Source organism: Argiope bruennichi, chromosome 4 (genome assembly GCF_947563725.1).
Source record: "Argiope bruennichi chromosome 4, qqArgBrue1.1, whole genome shotgun sequence".
Lineage (NCBI taxonomy): Eukaryota > Metazoa > Arthropoda > Arachnida > Araneae > Araneidae > Argiope > Argiope bruennichi.
Window position 1 is genome coordinate 93,263,966 of NC_079154.1, and position 18,233 is coordinate 93,282,198.

General features: G+C 25.2%; 2 protein-coding genes across 3 annotated transcripts in view; one reads left to right on the forward strand and one right to left on the reverse strand.

Moving 5' to 3' along the window:
• Window positions 1-10,801, reverse strand: part of LOC129966585 (BLOC-2 complex member HPS5-like) — a 33,927-nt gene extending 23,126 nt beyond the window's left edge. For both annotated transcript variants that reach the window (XR_008784274.1, XM_056081060.1), the window contains exons 1-8: window positions 10,643-10,801; window positions 10,255-10,440; window positions 7,221-7,331; window positions 5,456-5,517; window positions 3,783-3,969; window positions 3,248-3,378; window positions 2,145-2,271; window positions 40-122 (exon numbers count right to left, since the gene is read on the reverse strand). Coding sequence is in view for 1 of the 2 variants with exons in the window: in XM_056081060.1 (XP_055937035.1) it covers window positions 40-122; window positions 2,145-2,271; window positions 3,248-3,378; window positions 3,783-3,969; window positions 5,456-5,517; window positions 7,221-7,331; window positions 10,255-10,359 (806 nt within the window). In the remaining variant the exon portion in view is untranslated. The remainder of the gene's footprint in view (window positions 1-39; window positions 123-2,144; window positions 2,272-3,247; window positions 3,379-3,782; window positions 3,970-5,455; window positions 5,518-7,220; window positions 7,332-10,254; window positions 10,441-10,642) is intronic.
• Window positions 7,269-18,233, forward strand: part of LOC129966586 (troponin T-like) — a 110,285-nt gene continuing 99,320 nt past the window's right edge. Inside the window, exon 1 of the mRNA XM_056081064.1 lies at window positions 7,269-7,274. The gene's annotated coding sequence lies outside the window, so the exon portion shown is untranslated. The remainder of the gene's footprint in view (window positions 7,275-18,233) is intronic.

Consider the following 18,233-nt stretch of genomic DNA (forward strand, 5'->3'; position numbering starts at 1 on the left):
TATGAATATATAGTTAAAGGAATTTAGGACAATATTTACCTAAAAGTATATAATTTTTCTGGTTTTATAGCCAATGCTGCTTTGAATTGATGAGTACAACATACATTTCCTTTTATATCTACCTATTAAATATAAAAGAAAAATTAACACTTTTAATGCATTTAAATTATAACATTTTTGTTGATAGTTATGATTAATACTTTCAAATTTCAGATGGTTACTATTAAAAATAATCCAATCTTAAAATATATATTAATTTTTCAACACAAGAATAGTTTAATACAACAAATTCTAACAAACATAATGGATTTACTATGTTAATTATATGCATTTTACTGCCCATTTACACAAGTAAAATTAAAATGTAGCATTGACACAATATCTTAGCTAAGCTGACGATGTAGACCAGTCAAGCTGACCATTGGCTAACTTGTCATATTAATTTAATTATGTCAACTAAGTTTAAATTTTGTAATTTATGTAAAGTTGGAAAACTAATATAAGCTGCAAAAACACAAATAATTAATTGCAAAGTATGGAATACATGCTTTAAAAAAGTACAGGAAATGCTGAAATATTTGAGCTAAATTTTGATGCAACAAATAAATAAATGAAATGTTCATTTTTTTTAATCAAATGATTTAGAACTTCATGTTTAGTTGCAAAAAAAGATTAGATGAGATTATTTTATGAAAAAATGAAAGATTTAAGACATGATTTTTATTTCAGTCATCATAAATCTAATTCAGATTACAACGAAAAGCGCATTATTTGGATAACTAAGTTAATTATAGAGCATAACTTAAAATAACTGAAAAATACAAGTTCCAAAGAGAACAGAACTGCAGTAAAAAAATAGATTAACACTGAAAAAAAAATCGTTTAAAAATACCAGACAATCTGGTGAAGCAATAAAAATGGATTGCCTCAACAGTCTTGTATAATAATCAATATAAGATTTAAATTACATATATTTAGTAGAACGAAACATGCAACTTAAATATTTGGTGAAACAATGAAATTAGTTTCGCCAACAATAAAAAATGCCATAAATAATTTTCTTAAGAATATCAAAATCATATGAAAATTTTACATACCAAAAGTTTCAGAAGTGACTGTCAAAAACAATCCAAATTAGTACTCAATTTTTAAGTAAAAGTTTTAGCAACAAAGATCTTTTTTTTTTTTTTTTTTTTTTGAATGTGCATATTTCCATTATCCAAAGAATTAGTTATGCAATTTAAATAAAACTATGCAACTAAGGGAATGAATTTTGTTCTTTAAAAGTTAATAAAATTGCTATCAAATTTATTTTTATGAAATAAATGTAAAAGTTTTATGTTTATAAATTTCAGTGAATATTTTTGAAAGTGGGTTATTTACTTCATCCACAATCTACTATTTAGTAATTGTCCACACACATGAAAGAAATTGAGAGAGATAGTATATGTGTGGGGAGTTTAAAATATAAAAATGCTCAAACATATTTTAAGTTTCAACTAATTATTTCTTCTTGTTGGAGTAAAATCTTTGTTACAAATAACAGTCCTCTGATAAAGTAGCAATAATATGACAGTAATAACAATCAGAAATATAAAGCAAAACAAAAGTTACAGTTTGTGTGATATAAGAAAATCAAATTAGAATTAAATTTAAAAATATCACCACCACAAAGTTATGCAAAACAATATTAAAAATAAAATCAATTAAAGTGGTTTCATGTGATTCTTGACACTATCTTAAAGAATATAAAATATGCATCCAATTTTTTTAAATGTATACACTCAGTAAAAATAACCTAGAAAAGCAATTAAATGTAAGCATTAGGTAAGCCTGTAAGATTTATTAGCTTAAGCAAACTTTTTCATACAGAAAAAAAAAAAAAGCCCAAAAATAAACATGGTGCTTAAATTATTATTTTTTGCTTATTTACATAATATAAATAATAACTTACTTTTTTTTTATTTGTGTTATTTAGAAATAAAAATGCAAGTGAATATTTAGAATGAATGGGAATAATAAAAGAAATAGAAATATGCAGTATTAGAGTTTTAAAAAATCAAAATAAATGAATGCTTGTCATTTCTAATAGATTTTTAACATCAATGCAAACACTAAATACACAAATGAGTAAGTAATATTACCTCCCATAATCTTGAGCCTGGACGGGCAGAATATATAGTACATGGATCAACAGACCTCACTCCGGGGTAAAAACAAGCTCCATATTCACCATCTCTAAGTTTTTTCCCAATAGTCATAAATAATTCTCTAAATGAGAGAAAGAGGGGGAAAAAACCCATTAAAATAAAGATTTTGGAAAAATTTAGTTAATAATCATGCCCCAAAACAAAGAGATCTAAAATATATAGATAGTAAATAATGCAGTCAAATTTTCACAGATGCAGATGCAATGCAGAAATAACAGATAAACTTTTTAAAAATTAACACTATAGATTTAAATGAAAAATTCATACATAATTAATATTTTTAAAAATTTATAAATTACTAATATTATACATAAAAAGCTAAACTACTAGACAGATTTCCTTTAAATTTTCTTCACATATATCATAAAGTATAAAAAAAATCTCGGTGAATTTGTGACATTTAATTAAATAGTTATTTTTAATATTAAAAAAAATTATGTTTCTTAAATAGAAAAATTTATTTTATCATTGATGCTACTATTACTATATTATGGAAATATTGCAATCAGTTACCATAAAAATTCCTTAAATTTTTCTATAATTTTTTTTTACAAAATTTTAATAGCTTATTAAAAATAAAAATTGGTTTAAAAATTATATGGCATGCAATGAGCAGTTTTTTTAAAAAGTGCAAGATCCAAAAATGGTCTGATGCAACTAATATTCATTTTTATTAAAAACTCAATTTCAGACAGAAATAAAATTTTGAATATTTTCCCAATGTTTACACGAATTTTCTTTAAAATGCACCAAAATACATGCACACTATCATTCAATCATACAATAATATTAAAATATATTTCTTTTCTAGGATATGACATTGACATCGTGCAATTTTCAACAATATTAGTTCAGATTTTTTTTTTTTTTTTGCAGTTTTTGTATAAATTTGAAAAATATCTGTAAAAATTAATTAGCATAATTTTTGCACTCATCAGTTTAATTGCTTAGCTTCCAAAGTTTTTCACAGTAAAAATAAGCATAATTATTTTAACATTCAATTCTTTGAATATGAGATTTTTTTTTTTTTTACATACTTGTTTGTATCACAAAGATGACATCTAGTAAGAGTAGAGACCAATAAATGATCTTGAGCAAAATCTAACTGCACTACTTTTGAATCCAATTTCATGAGGGTTGTTGTTGGAACTTGAAAGATATTTCTAGTCTAAATATCAAACATAACAAAAAAATAATCATAACTTGCTATGAAATATTAAAATAAATTTATATATAAAAAACAATTTGAAAATATATATCAGGTAGTTTTAAAATAAAAACCTTAACACAAATAATGATTTTAGTTAAATGCTTATTCAAATGAGTTAATACATAAAAATTCTTAAAGTTCAAATATAATCCCCTGTATAATGTCATATTTGTATACAAAAAGGTGTAATGCTTGAAAAGTCATATTAATCTATACTCTAAAGTGACAACAAAATGACATTTTCAGAAAGTATATTTGAATGATATAAATGAATCAAGTCCACTTTTATTCTCTAACTACATTAATAAAAATAAAATTCTAAAAAGGGAAAAGACTGAATGATGCAAAATTCTGTTACTTGCCCTTGAAGTTGAAACACTTATAACAGAAACTCTTCCTTTATCATCTCCAATGTATAGTTTCGATGATGATACATTCCACTGCATAGCTGTCACAACTGCTCCTCGATGTTCAAATGAAATTTGTAATCTCTGAGCTTGAGCAGTTCCACGCTCTGCATTGTGTTCCATAATGACAGTAACACCTCGACTGCAAAAAGGAATAAAGCATATATAAAGTTTATTATTGTCACCAATGATAATATCAAATATAAATTTATAATGGTGTTAGTTATTATAAAGTAGGTCAGAAATTACAATCACACATATAAAGTAGTGTATATAATTCCAGATTTATTTAATAGGACACATTTGAAGAAATACAATATATCAAATTTATCTTTCATATAAAGCATTCAATATATAAAACTAATTTTAGAATAGACAAAATGGTGATAGAAAGTAATTTAGTAATGCATTGCTCATGTAAAATACCTTAATGATTTTATGCCATATTTTGAATCTTTAATTACTGTCAAATAAAATTTTCAAAAAATATATATGATATTTTAACATTTGGGTAAAAATTTTAAAATACAACAATTAAACAATTGGGTACAAATGTTAAAGTTGGAGGAATGATTTAACATTAGTATGTTTAAAGTTATCAGACATTTTTTAACAATTCAGCAGTACATCATTAAATTAAGAAATGTATGACAAAAATAAATAAATAAAAATAAAATAAAAAATAAATAAAATCTTACTAAGAAAATGTAAAAATAGATTAACTTGAATATAGCAATAATTTACTAATTTAATAGTAGCTGGAACGGTACTAGATTCAATAATTAAAAAATTATAACTCATTTAAATTCCATTTCATTCAATTTATTCATATTTAAATTATGTTAAAAAGAATATTATAGATTTCATAAACAAACTAGAAATTTAAGACATAATATGCTGACTTATCAGTAAACATTAACTATATTGATCTAAAAGAAATTAAGCAAGTTTCAAAGTTCTTCTAACTTGGCTCCATCAAGGCTAGAGTACCCAACTAGAGGAGGTAGGTGTATTTGGCAAGAATAATTTAAAAGATTACATGAACCATCAACATTCCAAAGTGAAATTAGTAACTACTTTTAATTGATTATACTTTTAAACAAGCATTTCTTCATTCTAACCTTTAAGAGCTGATAAAACTATCCAATGATAAAACTATTCCATTTATCTGAATTTCATCTTGTGACTAAATGATATTTATTCACAAAATAAGTTTAACATTATGAAAGTAAAGCAACAATATTTCAAAAAACTATGTTTATAATAAATTTGTTTTTTAACTTCTTATCAATAGTATTTAGAATTTGAATAAATATTACTGTATTTTTATTTATTATTATTATTATTCACAATTTACTATTTTAATATTAATTTTAAAGATCTCCCATTTTAAAGACATATTAACTACATTAGCCAACTTTCATTATCTATACAAAAGATTTTGATAATGGCAAATACGATTAAATTTGAAAAATTCTAAAAACGATTACAGCATAAAAAATTAGATATAATTTTGAATTCCGTATAATTCATGTTAAAGCAAATATGTGTAAATAAATTCTGAAAATTTGAGAAATTCCAGCAGAATTTCTAATTTTAGTGAAAATGAACAACTATAAAAAGATTACCTAGTGGCAAAAGCAACAACATTTTCATCAGGAGACAAGGCAACTTGACAGACAGGACCTTCCTAAAAGGAAAGTCATATCAATTTAAAAATTTACATTAACACATATCAAAAATTCATTTTGTGTGTTTATATAATTTATAATAAATTTCAAATAAAACATATATATTTAATGTTTTTTTAAAGATCTAATAAGGTAATATAATATATCTTTAACTGACTGAATTCAATTTGAAATGTAGTTCTTTTAAAATCCAAAACGGTCTATAGAAGATAAATATTTCCCTCCCCTATGTTGCAAACAAATGTTTGTTTATGTTGTGGAGGTTTTTGTATCACTGTGCTTTTCACATCAAAACTATTATTGACAAATGGGAAGGGGTCATGTACAAATTATAATAGCATTTTACAATATCTAGAAGTTTTATTTTTTATCATTCTATATGATTATAACTTGTTAATTAATGAACGATGTATTTGATGCAGAAACAAAACTTTGAAGTGGTACATGCATGTTCATTAAAATTAAAAATCATAGCTGCATCAAAATTTAATCATTAAAGTGTTCTCATTTTTTTTTTTTTCATTTTAAGAATAATTAATCTAGATCACTCACTGTAAACATTTTACATTATTAAAACTCAAGAGAATCTTTAATTTATTTAAATTTAAATGAATTGATTTCCAAAACAATTGTTTAAAGTTATTTATTCATATTTAAAGAGAATAAAGCTCCAAATTTCAAAACTTATTCAGATATATGTAGATAAATTTAAAAACAACAACAACAACATTCATTTCCAAATTAAATTATCAAAATTTATTAAAAATCTCAGAACTTTAAATGACACAACAGTACAGGATGCAACACAGGATAGAGAATATTCACTTGTATAAACTATTTTCTTGCTAGCTAACATTTACACATATTGTTGGTATAGTGCTCAACGTAACCAAATTAAAACATCTCCTTTCCCTTTCAAATGCTTTTTGATAGCACAGAATTGTTACTAAACACAAAATGTAAACCCATGAAAAATTATCTTCCAACATCTTAGAGATTTTAATCATTAGCAAATAGAAAGCTTAATGTAAATCAAGCATCTGGCCTCAAATACTTTCTGGAGACATCAACAGTGATAGTGGGAAAGGAAGCAACCATTGTCAGAAAGATAAGATCACTTCACACCATTTTATGATCCTATTCTAAAAAGGGGTAGGAAGTAGGCATATGGCCTTTTCGTTATTCTGTGGATTTCTGAATGACCAGCCATTTCAGCCGAAATGGGAGTCGGAAGATTAAGAAAGTATAAATGATGATTTTTAAATAAAAATATTTTTTATTTCCATTGAAACAAAAAAATAGCATTACACAACAGAAAAGACAAGGAATAAAATTAAATAAGAATAATCATTACTATTCACTTACAAAATGACATGAACTAAGTATACAAAAATAATATTTATCTGAGGGGCACATCTCAAAAGGACAATCACTATTGATGCAAACCAGAATATAATGATGTAAAATAAAACCTTTCGAATTTGAATTGACATTAATGAAGCTATAAATAAATTTTTAGATGTCATTAATATTCTGAAAACCCAAATTTTAAGAAGTGAAGTATTCATATGAATAATTAAATTTTTTACTTAATAAAATAGTGTAGAAAGCAAATAAACCTAAATAATAGATCATCAGTAGAGTATAATCTATACAATAAATGTGAATAGAGCAATAAGACATACTAATATAAAAAGCATACCTTTGCAGTCACAGTTTTTATATATGATAGAGTATCATGTTGCAAAAAAACAACTCCTCCTGCATTGGTTCCAAAAACTATATAATGACGAGACACGTCAAAGCAAGTATACTGAAATAAATATATATATATATAAGTAAAAGCTACATATTTCATACAAATTATTTGGCTAGTTTAAATTTGCTGAAAATTTTATATTAATGCAAGTAATTAGTAAAGATGGCTATCATGAACTAAAATTATCTATCACATATTAAAATCATAGGTTTCATGTTTTTAAGAATTCTAATTTTCTATTTTTTAGATGAAACTGAATATCATATCCAAAGAAATATATTTATGGTATTCTCAAAATTATTAAGAAATACTAGGTTTATATACAATGCATATAGAGAATAATCTGTAATATGGATTAAAATTCAAACAAGATTCTTGCAACAAACTCAAAATTTTAATCCCAATTCATAAATGAAACAGATTGGATAGATGACATGGCCTTAGTCATTTAGGGAATTCTTACCACACTGATAGAATAAAGTGTATTAGGAAGATTTAGCCAAATTTGATCGCATCAAAATCCTTTTTATTCCAGTTTCAAAATATTTTTCTAATCAATGAATAGATATTTCAAATATTTTTGACAATAGCTTTAGATGCTTTCATTCCAAGATAATTTTAGAAATATCAAATTCAAATCAGCATGTCATGCTAGTAAATGGCAAATTACAGAAAGACGATGCCAAAATAAGTAAATAGATTTTGAAATGAGAAATATTTGAAATTAAGAAATGAATTAATAAAGATATGCTATGTCAAAATTTGAAGAGGATCACAAAAATTTATGTAGATAATTGACTAAGTTTTCATTGTGAAATTTAAAGTAATTATATTCTGAAATGTGTAAGTAAAAAGGATTTTTTCTTTTAAATTAATAGTGAATAAACAAAATATCCATATAAATAAAATTATATTATCTTTAATAAGATTTTAATGAATTAGTGACAATATTTTAAAATGCTATAAAATATATTTAAAATCTACTTCAAATTTTTTTATTCATTTGAATCAACATTTAGTTCAATTTAAATGTACCAATGAGCAAAAAAGTTGTATTTGTAGTATTTTATCTTTAAATCTTAGCACATAATATAATAAAATAAGCAGAAAACTGTACATTATTATTTTTTTAAACACAGTAAAAAAATGAACTTTTGGAATATCTTTTCACTTAATAAAAACAGTAATGATATTTTTAGTTTATGAAACATATAAAGAAATATTAAAATTTTTTAGTTACAATTTTCAAACAAAAACAATTTAAAATTGCCTTGTTTAAAAACATTTTAATCACGACTGAAACTTCAATAATTTTATATGTACTTCAAAATAAATTCAAACTGTTATAATAAACATCTTAAACAGGAAGGAAAAAAAGAAAAAAAAAAAAGCTTTCTAAGAATTTCTTAACTATGTTTGAAAGTGTGGATAATATCAGATCATCCATTATGCACAGACATTCATTTTTCTATTTATAATGTGATTTTACTAATACTGCTAATAGCGCTAAAATATAAAATTACACAGGCAGACTTGTTAGAAATAAATTCGTCATCTAAAATAACTGCTAAGATTATCAATGCAATTTTTGTTAATAAAAGTCATTTATCATAAAAAGCAGCCATTCTTTTAAATTTAAATATTTAGGTTGAACAACCTAGATTTTACATTTACATTGAATAAACATGAAAATGTTATGCAAAATTCATAAGCATAACATTTCAATTTTCACTCATTAATTCTAATATTTGTGGTAAATTGTGAACTCAATTAGCATCTAACTTACAAATAGAAGTACAAATGCATCTATATAATTTTAATTAATATAGAATTGAAATAATAAAGATTTTTTTATATTGTCAGGAATATAAAGATGGATTGCAATAATTAAAAAACTTAAGTAAAATACTGCAAAAAAAAGCAGCAATTTTTAATAAATGTAAATTAAAAAATAGCATTATTAAAATAATATTATAATTATCATTGTTTTTAATCTGTTACAATGAGATTTTAATTAATTTAAATGCCAGTTAAATTTATAATTTCTAGATGTAATGTAAAAATCAAATGAACAAATAAAAGATTATTTACAGTTATTTAGGTGTCATAATTGCTACCCAAATATCTAAGAAATTTTATCATGTCTAATTAAAGAAAAAAAATTTCTTTTTACAACTACACATGCAGTAAACATGATAAATCAATAAAAAAAATGGAGATGTATTAAAATATATGATATAATAATAAATCCGACAAAAATAGAAAAAATTCACTTGTAAATTATACATTTCTAATTGTTATCTTACATAAGAGAAAAAAATTCATATTTTAAAATTTTATTCAAGCATAATTCAGTTTTTAAAAACATTAACAATTTAGTTAATAGAAATTAATAATATTTTGAATACTTAATTTAAAACAATACTTTTATTTAATGCATATCAAAACTATAAAAATAGTATTCCAGCAATCAGGCATATACAACATTAAATACAATAATACATGATTTGCCTAACACAACAAAATTCATTACACACACAAAAAAAGCAAACTTTTCCAGTCCAGATTACAGAAAAGAAAATTTTTAGTTCTAAATTTATGATATAAAATATCCTGCTTTAAATTATTCATGCACAATTGTAATAATTATTCATGCACCAAAAGTTATAATAATGCAGAGAAAATGAGAAAACAAAATTGACATCAATTAATTCTAGAATAATAATTTATCATCCACCATTCAGTATTTCATAATTGCATGCTGAAGAAAAAGGTGTACACTTCTAAATAAATTATCTGATAATTATTCATTATGAATAAACTTAAAGAAATTGAAACAATTTTGGAAATGTAAATAAAAAAGAAATATATATTTAAAAATTATTTTAAATATGAATGGTAAGCTTTAAAATCATGAATGTTAAATAACAATAAAACAGTTTTCATTGAAATGTGCTCTCATATATATTCCGCTTACCTTGACACGACTAGCTGTTTTTATTGGTACAAAAACAGCATCAACATCTTCTAACTCAGCTAAGATATAGGAAACTCGTGGTGGGGCGATACCACCAGAAGCCATAATGAGTTAACTCTTGTTCCGTTAACTCAAATAATTTCAGATTCGATTTATTTCTTCTTTATGAAGTAATCTTTGCTTCCTCTACAAATAATTTTCAAATATTTGAAATTGTATAAATACAAATTGATTAAATACATACATAATTTAAAATACAACATTAATTTAAATTACTAAGTCACTAAAATTGGGGTGTATACACGTAAACAAACTTACATATAAAACGTGAATGAAATTATAATTAAAAATAGAACACACACATTTAAAACAAATTACTATAACTTACATGGAAACGCATCTTTGTAGTCATCATGATTAAATGCCGATGAAGGTTATCATAGACCTCCATCGAACTTGATTACTGGGATTAAAAAATTTCATGGTAAATAATGGATAAATCTCAGAAAAAAATCACGGCATTAGAATTATATCGACATAATTTAAGTTATTGTATTTTATGTTTATATGAAATAATACAAGTTACAGTTAGAATGCAACATTGATTATAAAACAGGAATTCACGTGATTAAAAAAAAATCACATGATTATTTTTTAAAGAATGACAAGTATACAACCTCGCTGTATCATTTAAGCAAAATTTAATGTCTAAATATAAAAATAATTTATCTAGACTTTAAAAAATTTCTAATGTGTGGTTTTTTTTCTTTTTTAGTTTTAATATTTTCACAAATTTGAAGATACATATATGAATCTCTAGATAAGTTTAGCTATTTATAATGATGTTTCATTTAAAATTCGTGAATATAGTTTTTCATAAATCATATACTTGAAGAATTCATTCATATTTCCTTGTCCTTGTAATGTTTGCTTTTTCCCCTTTCACGTGGAATTTATGTCGTACTAGAGGTAAAAATCGATTAAATCTTCCATTTTCAGTTCTGGCTTCACTGGCGTGAGATTCGTTTTGTTCAAGGTAAAAATAAACCAGTAAAATAATTCATCAACCTCAACTTCAACTCGAACCATACTCAAATATTTAGGCACTCGCCAACCACATTTGGCTACAATTTCGAGCGCTAAATTCAAATCAGGTTCATCTTTTACGTAGCAAAAATCAATTTATTTGTTTTTTTTAATATCAATTCTCTTTGTCTGTTAATATCTTTAAACTAAGAGCAAATGAATAAAAATCAATACAGATGCTTTTCGATACATATTGAAAGCAGTTATATATTAACAGAAAGGAAAATAAGAAAATAATTATAAAAGTTAATTTGTATAAAGAGACTCATATTTTACATAAATAATTAAAATTACATAACTTAAAAAAATAGTAATTTTAGAGTAACTTTCTTCATTAGCACAAAGAAACTGCTGGCATGTTATTAGATGCCATAATGATAGAAAAATAAATTTTAAATTTTAATCAAAATGTTTAAACAGAGTGCTAATAATTTGAAGTTTTCACTAACAAAACATTTCGCAAGAAGTTGGATATGCGGGAGGAGAGTTTTCATTTACCTAAATTAAAAAATCCAAGAAACTCGTTAATTCTTGACTCATCTATTCAGGAAGAATGAATTATCTTAAAGAATATGAATCCAAATGCTTTATGTGGAACATTTTCTTAAAATAGACCAAAGGTTTTTCTTTTCATAAAAATGAGTGGAATAAATAAATAATCATACTTGATACTTCTGCCAAATTTTGATAATCTTTGTTCTTTATCTTGTAGTTATCATTTTCAATAAGCCTAACGTTTTATCTGTAATAAATGATCGGAAAATTCGGAGATTTATTAACCCTTCAACCGGCTGGAACGTAGAAAGTCGCTCCAACGTGTCTCTTGAATACCGGCTGGAACGTAGGAAGTTGCTTTCCGAAAACTGTTTTGAACCCGGCTGGAACGTAGGAAGTTGCTTTCCGCAAACTGCTATTAACCCGGCTCCAACGTAGAAAGTCGTCAATGCTTTCCCCCTTAAATGCAATAAACGGGGTGGGTCATCTGCTTGTTAAGGTCATTTTGTGGTTTTCGCTGACAGTTAGAATTTGGGTGGTCCCTCCAATTAGGGGAACGAACTCCCGAAAAGGGGAAATAAAGCTTTTCGTAAGAATTCGCGATTGCAGGATCGATTGGTGATATGAGCTGTATACTTCATTTCTGATTTGGATATTTCATTATTTCGCCACAAATTTAATATCCAAATGAAAACTATTATACTTATTAAAGGTAGGGAATCCCTCATATTTGCATGTCATAATCATGTATAACAGTTAATGATTGTGATTAGTTCGCAAAAAAGTACGTTTGAACTTTTAATAATACTTTTATTAAAATGCTGTAAAATATAAAAAAACAAATCCTTATATAAAATTTTTAAATTTATTTTCATCCCAATTATTAAGCGAGACAAATATTTATTTATAAATGTAATTTTAACTATTGTTTAAGCTTTGTATATAGATTTTGGCCAAGCATTTAATACGTAATGAAAGGCAAATTTGAAAATTTTTGGATCTAATTATTTATTTTTTACTGTTTAGAATGAGTTTTTAGTAAAAGCGTTTTTAATTTTTTTTATAGACGTTTTTATTTAAAGTATCTTGATAAATGTAGTTACTATTATTCTCTTATACTGCTTAATATTATTTTTTATTTCACTATTTAAATACAAGCGTTGTTCACTGGTTTTTGCAAATCATATTTGTCTTTCGTTTTTTTTTTGGGGGGGGAGAGGGCTCAGGTTATAAAAAAAACCGCTTTTTTTATAAATATAAAAAATATTTTTTTAGAAATTATATCTTTAAAATATATAATTATATTATAAATATATATTTAAAATCTCTATAAAAAAATCAAAGCACATTCAAATGGGAGGAAGAGTTGTGTCTTGTGACGGGCTGCGAAAAGCGTAAATGAAAAAAATTACTTGGTAATAATAAGGACTATTAAAAAAAGTTTGGCATATGAAAGAAAGAAAATATATTTAATAAATGGAAAACATTTATTTATATTCTTCAAAATTGGATGATGTGTATGATATTGCTTTGAAGAATAGAATTAATGAATGTATCTGTGCAATTATAATTATTGCTTTGCAATAAAACAGCATTAACTATTTAATGAAATTAAATAAATGCATTAAAGGCTGATACGATTTCTAACTGTTTGAACGTATCACAAGGCTGTGGATTCAGAACTTTTTTTATCTATGGATCTCGGTTCCTTTCAATTGCTAGTATTCGGTAAGAAAATCCATGTGTTTCTCTATGTGAAAGTAGTTTTTCGGCTTGTTCGCATTGTTAAAAGAAGTTTTACGATCAAATCAAGCAGTAAAATGTCGGTAGGTTTAGTGCTTAAAGTTGCCCAAGTTACATTACAAAGAGAAGTGTTACATCTGGTGAACAACAGCCTATTCAAGGAAAATTAGTGTCTCAAAATGGGTTATATAGAACATGCGCCAGGCAGATTGTACAATAGAAGTACTTTTAATACGAATCTTGCATTGAAAGGGAGGATATTTTCCCTTGCTAGGCATTCAGCAAGACAAGAATTAATTCTTGAAAGAGGTTTTGAGTAGTTCTTTTAATCTTTACCATTCTTGAAATTTATGAGTCTTGGATTCAAAAGATTAATTCATCACTCCTGAAAGCGGTGTTCTTTTTATTAAGTTAACGTGGGTATTATGGCAATAATCTATGAAAAAAAGTTTTTAAGCTTTGCTCTTTAATCAGTTTTAGATTTTATGTCAAACAAAGTGTGTGCTCTACTATTTTTGATTTTCATATCCATTAAAGTTTTTTTTTCATAGAAGATTTAAAGATGTATTTCTTAATATATTCAATAATAAGTAATGACTAAAAAATAAAATAAAAAATTCGATTTCTCTGTTCACTAATACAATGCAAGTGGGTTTTCTTACTAAATTTGTTTATATTCTGGTTGAAATTCGGCTATTGATCAGATACTACTGAAGATTGTTTCCAATAGAAAAATTGCTTCCTTTAGGAAATTTATTTCTAATGCACTTCCTAAGGGCAATCCTAATAGCAATTTTCAAAAATGATCTAAAAATGTTTCACCAATGCTTGATTCTGCACTTGAACTTTATCTAAAGTATAACAGAATTTTTAACAAAAGCATACCACTGAAAGATACTCAGCATTAAATAATTAGTTGGATCATATCTTGATATCAACAATGGAAAAAAATTAGGTTGAAATGATAGAAGCAACAATGAAGACAATTTAATTTCACTTCCATAATGAAATATATTGATGTAAAATATGCTTAAATTCGATAAATTAATATACAAATGTCAAATTAGTTAATTTACTTTTCTTCGAATTACCACGGAAAAATTTTAATTAAAATTTTTACTATGCTTTAAAAATTCATAATTTACGAAAATAGTAGCGTTTGAATTTTTAAAAAGCTATTTGTGAATATTATTTTTGCTTTGATAAAAAGTAGTTACAGATGATAAGAACATCATGAGACATTTAACATTATGAGAACATTTTAACATCATGAGACCACGATGAGTCATCTGTGACTAGACCACCAATAACTTGCTGCTTTATCACACCAACATGATTCTCCGACCTGTCTTTGCTAATTAATTCTATGATGTAACAATTCACGCTTATCTCTATTTTTCTTAAAAATATAAAATAACTTATATATATATATTATTTCTGATTTAGCACAACCTTCTTAATATGTAATGCCATTGTTAAGCAAATTTTCTCCCATCCAATTTTTGTGACCGGAGGATAAGATCATTTAAATGAAGAATTTCTGCCCTTCTTGCACAAACTGGAAAAATAAGGAACTGGTAAAATAATAAAATAATTACAGATTCATTAATATCTATAATTTGTTTTATTTTAATGAGTGTGCCAAAATTTGTAGCAAGTATTTTTATTGTTGCAATGAAATAAAAACCTTAATTTTCACTCACTGGTTTTAAACGTTATTGAAGTTATGATTACTTACTCTAGATTGTTTTTCATTTATTTTATTGTGCATCTACCTTTTGAAATTCACATGCAGCGAAATACCTTATAAATATTGCCAGTGAAATTCGTTTGAATTGTTCAGAAATGAAGAGCATGGAAGGAAGAGTCTGAAAGGGTAATTCTTAACTGTTGGACACATGCAGCTAAGTCTCATTTTTCGTAAATTATCTACGAGATAATTTACGAATTTTCATAAAAAATCATAATGTTGTAACTTAATAAAATGGGTACAGTTGAAATTTTGATTTCATTGATGGAGTTAGATGAAAGAAAGATTCTTCGCAATATTTAACGCCAGAGAAATGCTTGGATTTATGAAAATATTTCTGCACTGACTATAAGTCATTTTTACCAAGATTTGTGACAAAATTAGGAATGATATAAGAAATTGACATTCAAAATATTCACTTATTAAAAATATGAATGAAATGATGATTTTTATCAGATATAAGCCTCGTGAGTAAATGGATACACTATGTTTTCTTATTTTAGCATTAAAATTAACATTAAAAATTTATTATTTCAACTTATTTTTTAATTATTTCAAAATAAGATAATTAGTCAAAAATATTCAAGTTAATAATATTTTCATCAACATATTATCATTAAAATATTCACCTACTATATATTGACAAAAGATTGTTTTATTATTTTTCAAAACTTAAAAAAATGAAATGAAAAACAAAAATCAAAAAATAAACAAAAATTTTTTATAAATTTTTATTTATAATTTTCAATAACAGATTATAACAGATTTATATCCGAAATGAATGTAGTATTTTTAAATTAATAATAATTTTTTATAATTTATTTCAATCAGGGAGCTATAAATCATGCTATTTTCATTTCGAATACCAAATATGTGAGTAAAAGGCTTACAACTAAAAATTAGAAAAAACTTAAGTAAAATTCACTGAATGTCAGTAAAAAGAATGTATTATATTCGTAATGCAATTTGATGAATGATAATTCCTTTTAAATAATTTATTAAACAAATTTTTCTATTACTAATAAAAATTTATAAAATCATACTGCGGATTTTTTTTTAAATTTATTTTTGAACAAATTCTATTTTCTGCAAACATTGCAGATTAAAAGAGAAGTTCTTAGTTCTCAGAGCGAAAACCAACTTCTTAGTTGAAAAACCGCATGGCAATTACTCTGCGTCGACAGATTTATTACTTGATTGATCAGTCAGTCCTATTCAAAATCCCCGGTGTTTAGGGGGTGGCGATGGTCGAGACGCGGGAAAGTTTACCCCCTGTTGTTAATGGTCAGGGGAAAGCAAAAACATACCAGGCCGGTTTAGGAACGTTCTGCCAATTTCTTTTCTAGTAAATTGTGTTCAACCTTTATTTTGACTGCGGCCGTTTTAAGAACATTCTTAAGCTGGACAGCCGACGCTCGATGGGTTAAAATGTTTAAAGTGTAATGACTCAGAATTATTTTAATGAATGCATTACAAGAAAGAACCTGTGAAAAATAATGATAATTGGTGATTTTCGTCAACCAGTCGTTACCATACTAGCTCAAGATATTGCATTTTTTTTTCCCAAATAAATGTACTGAATCAAGCAATTTCTTACTTTACAGTGCATGTAAATTTTTGAAAAGCATATGTTATCTAGTTTTACATTTCGATTCTTAAATTAACATTTCGATTCAATTCCATACTATAATAACAATGTAGTTACATATCTTAAGGGTGGGTGTAATACTTTAATTCGAAATAAATGATTGACAGTGTAAAGATAAGTTTTTTTTTAAAAAAAAATTCTTCTTTATTTTATAGCTAAGACAAAAAGTTTTTTTCTTTAAAAAAATTGTTTAATCTTTTTTTTTTTTTTTTATTAATCTTGTCTAATTTTTAGACGGAACAATATTTCATAAATAGAAGAAGTTTAAATGAAGTACTTGTGATATCTAGCATTTTTCAAAAATTACTTTCAGAATTAAAATTGCTTTCGAATCCTCACACAATTTTAGTTTATCCTCTTAATTACTTTGCTTGATTTACTTATTTTATTTACCAGCTTTTTTGGACAAAAAGTCAAAATTCATTTATGTGGGTTATATTACAGTTACCGTATAATATTTGTTATAACTGTAACATAACCTATTATATTACATTTCTATTTTAACATTATATAAATTTTACTTGGCTTAAGAAGACATTAAAAGCAAACCCCAAATTATGATAAAAGAGCATTTTCTCTTAATGAATACAATTTTTCTCAAATCGTTTTATTTATTTAAATCTATATATAAAGTATATTTTTTTTGGGTTTTAAATGTTGCGAAAATTATTTTTGTGCTGTAACATTTCTGTAATTAATTGCAGAAAAATACCAAATTCTTGATTACTTTTGACAGCACTGATTAAAATTCTGATTAAAAATACTTTTTTAAAAAGGCGTCTTGAAGTTCATTTTCCTCCCACAGAAATTTATTTGTGACAAATTTAATGGTTCAAAGTCAAATGATTTTTGCCTGCAGAATAGAAAGAGGTAAACAAATTCACGTGCATACACGCATCACACACCCAATCGCAAAATTAAGCTCATTATATGTACTGCACGATGATGTGCAAGTTTTCAAATATTCAATCTATAAATTTGTTTCTATTCAGTTTCATTTGCAAAGACTCTCTCTCGATTTGTAACTCAATGGCTCAATTCTTAATAAGATGTTTTGCATATCTAAGATTTTAAATGATACTGAACAAAAAACGAAGTCACGTTTGAAATATTTCAATTTTTAATTTTAGCCGCTATCAAAGGCTTTGGTGATACGAATAATTTCTACCATACTTGCATAACTTTGTTTGCTCTTCAACAAATTTACTTTTACTCTAAAAAATCTTTTATTCGAATCATTTTGACTTTCGAATGAAA